This window comes from Canis aureus, chromosome 16 (assembly GCF_053574225.1).
Source record: "Canis aureus isolate CA01 chromosome 16, VMU_Caureus_v.1.0, whole genome shotgun sequence".
In the NCBI taxonomy this organism is placed as follows: domain Eukaryota; kingdom Metazoa; phylum Chordata; class Mammalia; order Carnivora; family Canidae; genus Canis; species Canis aureus.
The window spans coordinates 34,679,543-34,692,322 of NC_135626.1; the positions used below are offsets into that span (position 1 = coordinate 34,679,543).

Consider the following 12,780-nt stretch of genomic DNA (forward strand, 5'->3'; position numbering starts at 1 on the left):
GGGCACAGAAGGCATCACAGGGGGGAGCACAGGAATGAGCCATGTCTGGGGGCCAAGAGAGGGGCAGGGCTGGGCTGAGGGCTGGAGATGCAGGGTGAGACATGATTGGCTCAATGGAGCCCACTCCCCACCTAGTGGGATGTCCTGATCACCCAAGAGCCCAAGTTTCAAAAGCAGTTCAAGAAGTTTGAGTGAAGGGGATCCCTGGGTGGCGCAGCGGTTTGGCGCCTGCCTTTGGCCCAGGGCGCGATCCTGGAGACCCGGGATCGAATCCCACATCAGGCTCCCGGTGCATGGAGCCTGCTTCTCCCTCTGCCTGTGTCTCTGCCTCTCTCTCTCTCTCTCTCTCTCTCTCTGTGACTATCATAAATAAATAAAAATTAAAAAAAAAAAAGAAGTTTGAGTGAAAACATACAGCCAGATGAAGCCCTAAGTCCATCAGACACCCTCCCCTGTTTATCCAGCTGCCTCATTTGGCTGGCTGCCCACGGAGATCACCCAAGCATGGAGCTGGGCCTGGGCACCACCAAATGTGTCCTAATGGCCTGACTTTGTATAGCCAGCCTAGGTAGGAGGTGGGGAGACCTAGAAGGAAGGGCCTTCTGATTGGCAGGTGAGGAGTGTTTGGATGTGAACAGCTACTCGGAAAGAGAGAAGCGCTCAGCCTGTACATGCATTCTTTCCAAAGACAGGCCTGGGGGGCAGAACCAGGGTCAGCCAGTATGGCCAAGAGTCAGCTATGGGGCCAGGGTGGCAAGGAGCCCATGGGTCCAGCACAACTCGAACAAGTCCTTGCTCACCAGACTACAAGTGGAGGCAAGAGGGGGGCCCTGCCACCTGACCTAGTGAATGAGGTCACCGAGAGGCAGGACCTTGGATCCCTCCAGGATTGGTGCAGTAAATGTGGTAGGGAAGAGGCCACTGTCAGGACAGATAAATCTCAGGGCGCAGAGCCCTCCCAACAAAGTGGATCCCCAACTCTGTGCTCCCAAGTCCAGTCTGCCAGGGAGCCATGGTCAGCAAGACTGCCTCCCTGTTGCTCTGCCACCTGCCCAGCTGTCCATCCTTGGATTGGATAAAGGTGAAAAGCACAGACCACACAAGTGCAATGCTTTGTGAGTTCCGAGGCTCTCCCTGGGTCTTACCTCATGTCTTCCATAGAACAGCCCTGGCACCCTTGTTTTACAGAGGGGCAGAAAGGTCAAGAGATGGTGAGCACCTGGTTCAAAGTCACAGGGCAGGGACAACCCAAGAGTGGGACCCAATCCTATCTCGTTCTGACCCTGATAACACTAGGTGGTCAGGCTTCAAACCCTCCCCAGGTGCCAGCAAGGGGCCAGTGCATCCATACACATGGATGGACTGAATTCATAATGTTCCTTCCAAAATATATAAAATTATATCTCACATGAACTTAGATGTATGAATAAAGAACAAGTTGATCTGAAAACACAGCTGAGGTGCCCTTACAATGGGTGAATTTTATGGCATATAAACGATGCTTTAAAAGAAGCTGCCAAAAATAAAAAATTAATAAAAAAAAAAAAAGTAGCTGAAAGCACAATAGTTTTTGGTATCTTGTATTGACTCCATCAGTAAAACTTTTTTTTTTTTTTTCCATCAGTGAAACTTAAAAGCACAACCAGCATTGGGCACGAGAGGGGATTCTCAGCAGTTCCAGATGTCATCCATGGGGGTCCCAACAGTCTGCCCGATGGCTCATGGCTCCTGGATGCCTGTACACCGGCCCGCATTGTCCATGCGGTTGAGGAGGATGGCAGCAAAGGCTGGAGCTCCCGCCTCACCCCTCCAGGCAGCTTTGGGACTGGAGCAGCAGGGCGAAAGGAGAACCGGGCACTGTCCCTCAGCCCGTCCTCCATTTCTTGCACCCTCTCGCTGCACACACTTAAGGGCGATGCCTATTTCCTCCTGGGGCCCCAGTATCCCTTCATGATCCATGGGAAAAGGCACTCCTCCCCAAGACGGGTCTGCCCAAGTTACTAAATTGGAGGCTGGGAATGTTCTGCAAACGCAGGACGAGGACACAGAGACACAATCTTAGCAACACGGTTGCCCCAGGGACTAGAGCCATGATCACAGCCACTGCAGCAGCAAAGGGGAGGGGAGGGAGCCAATTTCTGCTCCTACCTTCCCCGGCATGGCACTGGCTGATCCCTCCTCCCAGGATTTCATTTCCTCCCGGCCTCTGAGGCAGCCAGGGAAACTGAGGCTCCAAGAGATGTGGTGCCCCGAAGTTGGCTTAGGAAGGTGCAGAGCAAGGGCTGCCTGCACTTTCCCTTGCATCTTCCGAGCTGCACACCCCTCCCCTGCAGGGAGAGAAGCCACGCAGCTGCACACAGGCCTGTCAGCTGGGCACCAGCCCGCTCCCCAACTCTTTCCTGCTGCCAGCAAGTCCCTTCTCAGGTCTAGACCTATCCTCCCTTCTGTTCACAGACATCAAGGCCCCTTGGAGTCTTCAGGAAGTTGAGGCCAGGCATCCTGAGCTTCTCCCACCCGGGGGACCCAGGCTCTTCTCTGGGAAAATGCTAACTGTAAATGCCCCATCTCCCAACACTTCACCTCCCCCCCCCAGCCTGCCACGCTGGAGCAACTGTAGCCTTCCATGAGCTGCTCCAGACCTCTCAGCACCAGGACGCCCCTGAAACCCACAGCACCTCTATTGACCAACTCCTAATGGGTTCCCTGTGCACAGAACACTGGCGATCAAAGCGTGGGGGTGAAACCAGAGTGTGGGAGGCCTGCCAACTCTGAGACTCTCTACCTGTATGACCTTGGACAGGTCCCTTAACCTCGCTGTTCCCCAGTGGTCTCTTCTGTTAAACAGGGTAGCATCACCTCATGACCAGCTGCTCTGCAGAACACAGGAGTTAAAGACTGCGGACACCCAGCCCAGAGCCACGCTCAGGCAGCCCTGTGGGCGCTGACAGTGGAAGCAGGCCTCACACGTGGCAGGATAGACCGCCTGGAAGACTGCACGAGGCACCACGCTGGGGGCAAACAGCGGGAGCACCCCAGGAGCTCAGAGCCAGCTGGGGCCAGTGTCAGTGAGGCAGAGGTGGCAGGTGGAGAACCCCGTGGAGGGCCTCCCTGGCTGAGGGCAGCACGCGCGAAGGTGCAGAGGAAGGAATGCACGGGGACCAAGAATCAAGCAGTTCTCCCAGGTCAGAGGGTGGGAGGGGCCCGTGGCGGATGTGGCTGCAAGGTCGGCAGGGCCTGGGCAGGATGGCCTTGACTCTGCTCCACCACCCGGGCTGGACTTGCCTCTGCCCACGACGCTGCCACTGGGGCTTCTAGGGGGAGGGAAGAGCTGTGCAGAGCGGTGTATTAAGATTAATCTGGCTGCAGTAGTGGCAGCATGCTGATGGCTTGGAGAGACGGAGAGATGGAGACCAATTAGGGGGATACTGCAGCGGTCCAGGCGGGAGGCCTGGGAGCTGGCTCCGGCACATGGGGAAGGCGAGAAGGACGGTCGAGCGGGGTGACCACTGAGCAGAGGCTTGCACAGGTCACCCCTCCACCCCACTCTCCTCAGCTCCCACAGCTCCACTGACCTGGAAATCTCTACTCCCTGATTCTGACTCCTTGGCTCACTTCACCTCTGCTTTTGGCAGCCCTGTCTGCTGCACCCCCACACCCAGGAGGGGGCAGTCCAGGTGGGCCACAGTGATGGGATAAGGGTCACTGGGACCTCCTCCCTCCTCCTCCTCTAAGGGAAGTCAGGAGACACCTGAGTGGCAGCTGGCTTCCAGGAAACCCCACGGGCTTCACCGTATAGATCATGGCCTTGCCCTTCCGAGACCCCTGGGATTTCTCCCACTTGGAACTTCGCCTCCCTGGGCAGATCTCCTTCCAGCCACTCGTGCCCACTGGGCCCAGTGCCCCCTAACCAGGGGTGGCCTTAGCCTCTCCCCACAATCTCCTGCCAGCTCCTCAAAGCTGCCCCAAGGAAACACACAAGCAAAGTAGGTCCAGGGCACCCACAGCACTCAGCTCGGAGACAGCCAACCCAAAGCCCCCACCTGCCAGAACAACCTCTCAGTCTGGAGCCCCTGTGGACCATTTCAAGGCTGCCCTCCCGCCCCAGACCTCAGAGGGCTCCTGCTGGGCTGGCCCCAGCCCAGGTGAGTCCCCACCCCCTCCACCTCTGCCTGGGCCGTGGAATCGCTGCTCTGTCACGAACCTGTGCTGACTGGACAGGGCAATGCCAGCTGGGGGCCTCACGGCTGCTCTCTGCCTTCCCTCACCATCCTCTGCTGCTGGGGCTCCACCTCCCCCTCCTCTGCTGGGGCTAATCCAAACCCTCCCCCACTCCTTGCCCCACCTCTGTCCCCACCTCCAACCTGCCCCCTCCCCATACCGCCAATCCCACTTAAGGGGGCCTCTACTTCCCTCCCCACAAACAGCTCTGTGACCTGCTATTTCTCCTCTGCTCCTCCCTCCTCCCCTCCACCCCCTGCACCTCCATCCCCCTCCACACATACCCCACTCCCTGGGACCCCCAGGACCCATTCTCATGCATCACTTACTCCTATTTCCCTCCCTCCTCCAATCTCCTTTCCTGGACTCTGCACTCTGTGAGTGCAGGCCCAGTCCCCCCAAACCCTGCCCCACCACCCCAGCTCTCTCCAGACTCTCTTCCAACCGCCCCTTAGTGGATGCCAGGGCAGCACCTGAGCCTGCTGCCAGCTGCACTTGCCAGTGCCCCTGACTTCCCTGACCGGGTAGGAGTGCCACCTCCTGCCCTCCAAGAGCTCCTCTCCCACTGCCCCCTTTCCTCCCTGAGTTCAGTCAGAATCCTCTCCCTCCCCTTGCCCCCAGCTCCTAGAATCCCCCCTCCCCAGCTATCACTGGGGTGTGGATGACACTGAACAATCTCCCTGCAAACCCTTGGCTCCTCACCCAGAGAGCCAACCTGCCCAATAGCATTCCCGGGATGGCCTGCATCCAGCTCAAATGCAGCACATCCAAAACAAACCTGCTCACCCCCTCTTCCAAACCTGACCCTTCCCGGACATCACCCTCCAGAATTCTGTCTCAGAAACTGGGAATTATCTAGGATTCACAGGGGCCCTCATCCCTCCAGCAGCAGGTGCCAGGCCTATAGACCCTGCCAATGGCAGTGCTGGCCCTTCCCCCTGTGTTCCCCCCACCATCCTGGGGACCCTCTGCCTCTGACCTGAGGGACAGGAATAGCTTCTGGGCCCCTCCCTCAACCCAGCCCACACCCGGGGGACTCTCAGGCTTCCTTCAATGCTGCTGGACTCACAGGGGCTCCTGCTCAGACACCTTGGGTGGGGAGGGGGGCGGGGAGGCAATGACTGTCCTTCAGAGTGTCCTGTGCCACCCTGTGCACTTCCAGGCTGGGCTGTCAGAATTCCCCTTCATCCTCCCGCCGAGGCCTCGCTGCCCCTTGCCCCAGCTGCCAATCCCACCTATCTTTCAAGGACAGCTCTCGAAAGCCACCTCCTTTGTGAAGCTCTTTCAAGCCCCCACCTGGGTGTGAGCCTCTCTCCTCTGTCCCCAGAAGCCTCCTTTACAACATTTGGCATAATCGTCCATGAAGCAGAACTTTTCAGCTAGAACCTAAATCTCTCCGGTGCTTCTGGCTCCGTCCCCCGCCCCCTGCCATTCTGTTCTTCTATTCTAGCAGCGTGCTGTGCACAGGAGGAGGTGTTTGCTGAACTGGAGGAGCCTAGAGCCACAGGATGCTTGAAGGAATGTGAGCACCCCCTTAGCCAGCCATCTCCAAAACAGCACCCATTGCCCCCCGCCCCACATCTGGAGAGACTTTAGAAATCTGGGGCCAGGGCAGCTCTAAAAGGATCATTCCCCAATATCCTGCTTGGCCACCATGTCAGTTCTTGAGCCAAGGCTCCTCTGTCTGGAGACCAAGAATTCATGGAAGGCCCAAGGGACAGGCTTGGGGTGGGAGATGTCTGTAAACCCTTGTCCTCAAAGGCCACATTTGGGATGTCCATGCATGTGTGTATTTTCTGGAGACAGAGTCCCCAGTTTTCAGCAGGATCCCAAAGAAGTCTGTGAATGCTCTCAAAGGGAAGACCTGCCACATCTGGATTCTCCCCCACGCCCCACCCCACTCCACCCCCAGCTTCCCCCGCCTTGAACAGCTGACCTCACTCACTTATAAATAGAAACCCTCCCTGGACATGGATCTAGAGTGACAGGATGGATCCAGAATCTGAGCAATGAGCAGAATCATCACCTGCCCTGTCCTCTGCTGGCCTGAACAGCAGTCTGCTCGGGACCCTGCCTCTCTCTCATCAGCAGCCCAGGAGACCACTGGGCCACATGACCCTCCTCCACCTCTCTCTGTCATCCCTCCTCTAGAACGTGAAGTTAGCCTCTGTCCTCGGCACCCCAGAGCCAGGAAGGGGTGGTTAGGAAGCCCTGGTGACACCAAGACCCCCTCTCTGTACCCTTCCCTCCTCCTGGAGCAGCCTGGCCCCAGGGCAGACCCAGGCAGAGGCAGCATCTCTTCTGAGCCCCAGCAACCTGCTAGCTAGACCCAGGATGTCCCATGGGTGCCTTGTCTCAAATATCCTGCAGCCCCAATCTGCTCAAGGCCCAGTGTTCTCACCCCAAGCAGGAACTTGGTCTCGTCCTTGTTGGGTCCTTCCCCCAAATCTCCAACTGGTGTGGAGTCCTGCAAATTCAGCCCCCTGCCCATTCTCCCCAGCACCCCCTTCCCTCCACTTCCAGGAGCAGAAATGTATGAACCATCTGGACCCCTGCAATAGCCCTCTTGTTGGCCTCCCTGCCTCCTGTCTCCCGTCCTTGACTCCAGCAGACTTTTGATAGAACCCATGCCAGCTTGTATCACTGACCTGCTTAAAACGTTTTTTGGGAATTTATCACCTTCAGGAAAAAATCCAAACTCCTTCCTGTGCCTCTCAGGACCTGGCCCTGAATTTTTTCCAAACTAGTCTCTTGTCACCTGTTCATCCCAGCCCCAACCCAGTACCTCACTCACTCACTCCGAATTCCTTATAAATCTCTCAGTTTTGGTGTTTGGTGGTTGGTGCCACTGACCCTCCCTCATATTGTGCCCTACACCCCACCCTTCACTGGCTAGATCTCACTCTTCCTTCAGATTCAACTCCCAAATCACATCCTGCATGAAGCTCTCCCTGAATCTCTCCCCGTCTGGATCCCAGACTACTCCACATAGCCCTCTCTGAGTGCATACCACATCAAATAAATGTGCCCGTTCAACTTGTTGGTGACCTCTCTGAAAGGAAGGATGCGGTGCCTTGGCCCAATGTGTGCACCCCTCTTCCCAACCCCATTCAGTGGCACCACGTTGCTAGCTTGATGACAGCATTTATACCATGGCAATTGACAAATGCTGTAAACACCACAAATCAGGAAGTTTCCCCCCCAACTCCAATGGGCAGGAAATGTGTGTGGGGTGGATGGATGGATGGATGGATGGATGGATGGATGGAAGGAGAGAGAGAGGGATGGATAAATCACAGCAAGCTCCTTGCTCCAGGTTCTGCCCCCTCATGGATAGGGGGCACACACATGCTTCTCCTCCATCAGATCACATCTCTGTTCTTGAGTCACTCCCTCCCCAGTGTCCTGTGTCCTTGTCCTCCTCACTAGTCCCTCTGGGAGAAACAGTCCTGTTAGTTCTCACCAGCCAGTGGGTTAAGGAGTGGGGGAGGCAGGAGGGTGTGGACAACATGGGATCTTCCTGGGGTAGGGTTGGGTATGACAAAACGAGTGCTTCCTCTGTTGGTAGAGAGTGGCATGGGGGTGTCACCATCCCCTGCAGGAAAATCGAGGGGTAAGGAAGGTGACAATGGGAGAGGACAGGCCTGGGGAGGGCAGCAGGAATGGGCAGGAAAGGGGGCTGGGCTCCTCGCTGGGAAAAGACACAATACCAGGATGGATGGACACGATCTCCTCGTTCAGGACACTACACGGACACCCTGAGCCTCTGGGTCCTCACCTCTTTCGGCCCGTGGCTGTCTCTCTCCCTCGGGTCTCCTCTGGCTCTCTTCCTTCCCTGGCTCCCCCTCCCCTGTCTGGGAGGCTCCATCCAAGTCTGTGTCTCCAGCCCTGCCCATGTGTCCTCATCTACCACTGGGTCTCATTCTCTGTCTTCAGCTCTCTCTCTCTGTCACCCCTGTGTCTCTCTGCCTCCGTCTGTCTCCATTCCCTCCCCAAGTGTCCATCTGCCCCTGCCTGTCTCTATTCCTCCTGTCCCTGCCTCTCAGTCCTTCCCCCCTTTATGGCTGCCTCTATCCCCACAGGCCGGCGTCTTGCCCACTGGGACCCCTTCTCCTGGTCTCCACCTCCCTCTGCGTCTCCGTCTCCCCCTCCATGGCTCTGTCCCTCCTCGGCCCCCGCATCTCCTCACTCCCCTGGCACCCCCCCCAGCCTGTTCAGATTCCGAGGCGCAGATGGCAGGACGTTCACGCCGCAGTGGCTGCAAGCACAGGGCCGTGGCTGCTTCTGGGACTTCTTACCACCCCTGGCCCCGAGCCTGCCCGGCAGCAGTCGGGCATCTGGCCGGCCTGCTGGGGACTCCCACTCACCCTGGTGGCGCCTTCAGCAGCCAGGTCCTGGGACAAACTACCCCTCTCCAGAGCAGACCGTGTAGCGCCAAGTGGGGGCTCCCTGCTGCTGAGGGAGGTTTGGTGGGGGGGGCTGTCCCCTGCTTTCCTCAGGACCTCGGGCAAGGGGACCCCTGATGGATCCCTTTCACTTCCTCCCCAAGGGGGTGTCCTTCTTGACGTCTAACTGAGAGGCTTCTTGCTGCAGCTCCATCAGCCCTCAGTCTGTGACTCAGCTCCTTCCCCACATAGCTAAAGCCTCCACCGGCAGCCTCCGCCAGGGCAGATTGTGGGGTTCAGCACCCCCAGGGGAGGGGCATCTGACCAAGGCCAGAACTGGGGTGAGCCAGAGGAGGCTGCGGTTCAGGCTCGTAGAGCCAGGGTAATGGGAGGTTAGGGCTGCCACGGCCTGGGTCCCCACAGCGGAACACGCTGCCCCCACCAGCCTGGCACAGTGGAGCACCTCTCCCCAGGAGGCTGGCTGGGCGGGCGTGTGCACACACACCCACGTCCCAGGCGCCCAGACACAACACCCTCACCACAGTGCCATACTCCCCACCTGCTGGCACTGCAGCTGGTGTCCTGTCCCCTCCCTGCACCTCACCTCCAACAAGAGAGAACCGGGCATAGCCACCTGGTGGGGGGAGTGTCGAGCAAGAGGAAGCACTTGTTCTGTCCTACCCCGCCCATGGTGCGATGGTGATGGCGGAGGGACTGGGCCGGACAGTGCAGCTGGGTTAGGAGCTGAGTGTGCACGACAGGAGGGGCACGGAGGTCAGCAGGGTGGGAGAGGGGGCCCTGAGCCCTCTGAAAAGTGACCGTCTCACATCAGCTCCAGCTCTGGCTTGGACCTATGCCCCCGGGGCTCAACGGAGACCCTCCCCCACAGGTACCACCTAGCCCCTGTTGCCAGCCCCTTCCCCCAGGCCCTCCACATCTCTAATATCACCTCAGTTCTCTACCAGGAAAGGTCAAGTTCTGGCACCCCAGTCCCCTGCCTGAGCCTCAGGGAGGCAGGGACACCCAGGAAAGAACAGGAGGGCCTGTGCTGGCAGCACTTACTGGCTGCCCCCCCCTTTTCCAAGAATCAGCCAAGGGGGTGACCTAGAAGACCAAACTGGGGCAAAGGGCTGTCTTCTGGAAAGAGCCGTTCTGGAAGGCCCCATGGGGCCTGCTCCTACCCCCAATCAGTGTGTGTGTGAAGGGGGGGAGGTTGGGGGCAGTGGGGTCCCCAGGCCACCCTTTGTGTCCTCGCACAGCTCTAGGAGTGAGAACAGCCTCCTCCCATTCAGCCCAGATCCTATTGCTTGCAGCCATCAGCCCCACAAAACAAGCCTATTCCCTCTTCCACATGACAGCCCTTCAAATATTTGAAGACAGCTCGCCTGTTCCTGCTGAGCCTCCTCTTCTCCTGACTAAACATCCCGGTTCTTAGAACGATTCCTCAAACGCGACAGTTTCAAGTCTCTTCACCATGCTGGGCGTTCTCATCCACCCAGCCACCCCACTCACAGCAAGGCTCCTGGACTGGAGGCTGGGAGCAGATGGCCTCCCTCCCTACCGGACGGGCCTCAGCTCCACCCAGGCGCAGCCACCAACCCTTTCCTCCTTGCCCCTACCCACCTCTAGCCAGTCACGCCCCCAGTTATCGAGTCAGGTGAATGCTGGGGGGTCTAGTACTGGGCTGAGGGATTCCCCAACACCTTCTCTCCCCTCTGTACCTTCTCCAAAGACCGGAACAAATCTCTTCCAATGACTTGTCCCTCCAGAGAAGCCTTATCCCTGATGTTCGCCCCTCATTCATCCTTCAAAACCCACCTCCTCTGAGAAGCCTTCCCAGATAGAACATACCCAGCTCAGACCCTGACTGCCTCAGGCAGCCTCCATACACAGAGACTGTGTGACATTCACTGGTTTTTACCCTCCAGAGTCCCCACACATTGGTAAATCTCTTGCCTGGCCTCCTCCCTGCCATAAGGTCATGGCATGGAGAAGAAACTGGAAACGGGGGTGGGAAGGGAGGAAGGCAGAGGGTCCCCAGCCCCAGGGACCGTGCCCTTGCACACGCCCTTACCTGTTCATGGTACTCGATGCCCATGCTGAGCGTGTTGACCAGGATAGCAATCATGATTCCCCGACCAAAGTACTTGCTGTCCACAATCTTCCGGAAAGTGTCACAGATCAGCCTCCAGAAGGCCAGCACAGAGTTGGGCTCCACGTCCAGCCCCAGGCTCTGGCGGTGCCGGCTGTGGGGGTCCCGGAGATCACCGTGGTGGACGTCTTGTGTGAGCTCATAAACTGCCTCGCTGTCTGAGTCAGGCATCTCGTGGCCGGCGAGCTCCACCTGCCCTGCCCCCGCCCGGGCACAGTAGGGGCAGCTGTCTGGGCCACCGGCTCCACTGTCTGCCTTCAGGCAAGGGCTGGAGATCTTGCAAGAGCTTTGGCAGGCGCCTAGGACAGGAGGGAAGAGATTAGGGGCTCCAGGGTTTCTTACTTGGGGTGGCCCTCCCCTCAAAGTGAATATAAAATGAGTTGGGAGGGCAGCCCCGGTGGTGCAGCGGTTCAGCGCCGCCTGCAGCCCGGAGTATGATCCTGGAGACCCGGGATCAAGTCCCACATCGGGTTCCCTGCGTGGAGCCTGCTTCTTCCTCTGCCTGTGTCTCGGCCTCTCCCTCTGTGTGTGTGTGTGTGTCTCTATGAATAAATAAATAAAAATCTTAAAAAAAATAAAAATAAAATGAGTTGGGGCTCTTTCAATGACAGGGGTGCTAGGCACTTAGTGGGTCAGGGGCGCTGAATGCCCTGCAGTGTGGGCAGTCTTAAGCTGCAGAATGCCCCCAAATGCCATTAGCATTCCACTGACAGTCACTGCTGGCTGTCCTAGGGTTTGGCCTCATTGTTCCCTGAGATCCTGGGCAGCTCCCCCATCCGAGAAGCCTTTAGCAAGGAGCCTAGACCAGCTCTCCTCCCAGGAAGCCAGCCCTGCATCAACACTACTCCGAGTAGCATTTCCCAAGGGATCCTTAAGACACACACACACTCACAGATCTGTGTTCGTATGCATACACACCCAGACACATACACATGTGAGCATACACATGCACACATATACTATGTGCACATACATACCGTTTACAAACCATGCATATCTGCACAGCCAAACAAGTGTTATATAATGCACATGTGCTAGGCATGTGCACACATGAGCATGCACAGACCAGAGCACCACCCGTGTGTGCACACCTTCAACTGCACACATCAGACACACAACGTACACATGAACACCAAAACGTGCGTGCATAGGCACACACACATACATTGGACACCTTCGTGCACACATATGCACATACATACACACCAGGATGCACACGATCATACGCACAGTGACCTATCCCAAGACACCAATGTCCATTTAAATGAGCTTCGATCACAGAAGCTGAGAGCCAGAGGGAACCTCGGAAAGCACCCAGGGAAAGCACGTCCGTGAAGCACAGGCACCTCGCTCAGGGCTGGCCCCCCAGTAAGCATCCAACAACGTTTCCCTTTCTGCCTGCACACAGGAGGGCTCACTGGCAACGACCACGGTCCCAGCCCTGCCTTCTACAGAGGAGGGAACGGAAACATGCGTGCGCGTGATTGGCTTACATCCCACGACAGGGTGGCGGGAAAGCTGGCACAGGAGCCCCTCGCGTGGCATTCTGTGACGACACCTTCCTGTCCCAGCCCACATTCCCACATGACAGCCCACACATATCCCACTGCTTTCCCGTGCTACATCCTTCCTGAAACGTAGGCCCTGGGGTTCGGCTACAGTGAGTCTGTCTTCAGGGGAGGGCTTGCCACCCTGTCTGCCAGCAGTGGTGGGGTGGGGGACACCCACAGGCATGAGTGTCTCACTTCCCCTATGACACGGGCTGTTCCTCCCACCAGACTAGCAGCCCCCTGAGGACTTGCTGCTGTTGGTCTCCAGTTTCCCCCTGGGGAGCCAATGAAACTCATGTTTACAAGAGGCTCCTTAGTGTGGTGCATGATGCCGGCCACGGTCACACACCATTTCCCCTCTGGGCCTTGCAGTGCAGCATGTGGGTCTCCACGTCAGGCAGCCCTGAGCGCATCCCTCACCAATGGCACAACCTTGGGCAGGCAAGTCAAGCGACCTCTCCGAGCCTCCTTTCCC

At 57.6% G+C, this 12,780-nt stretch overlaps 1 protein-coding gene across 27 annotated transcripts in view; it reads right to left on the reverse strand.

Annotated features, from left to right (window-relative positions):
- CACNA1G (calcium voltage-gated channel subunit alpha1 G) overlaps window positions 1–12,780 on the reverse strand; it is a 63,395-nt gene that overhangs the window by 34,559 nt on the left and 16,056 nt on the right. For all 27 annotated transcript variants that reach the window (XM_077852736.1, XM_077852749.1, XM_077852741.1 and 24 more), the window contains exon 9: window positions 10,678–11,054. In XM_077852736.1, coding sequence (XP_077708862.1) covers window positions 10,678–11,054 — 377 coding nt within the window. The remainder of the gene's footprint in view (window positions 1–10,677; window positions 11,055–12,780) is intronic.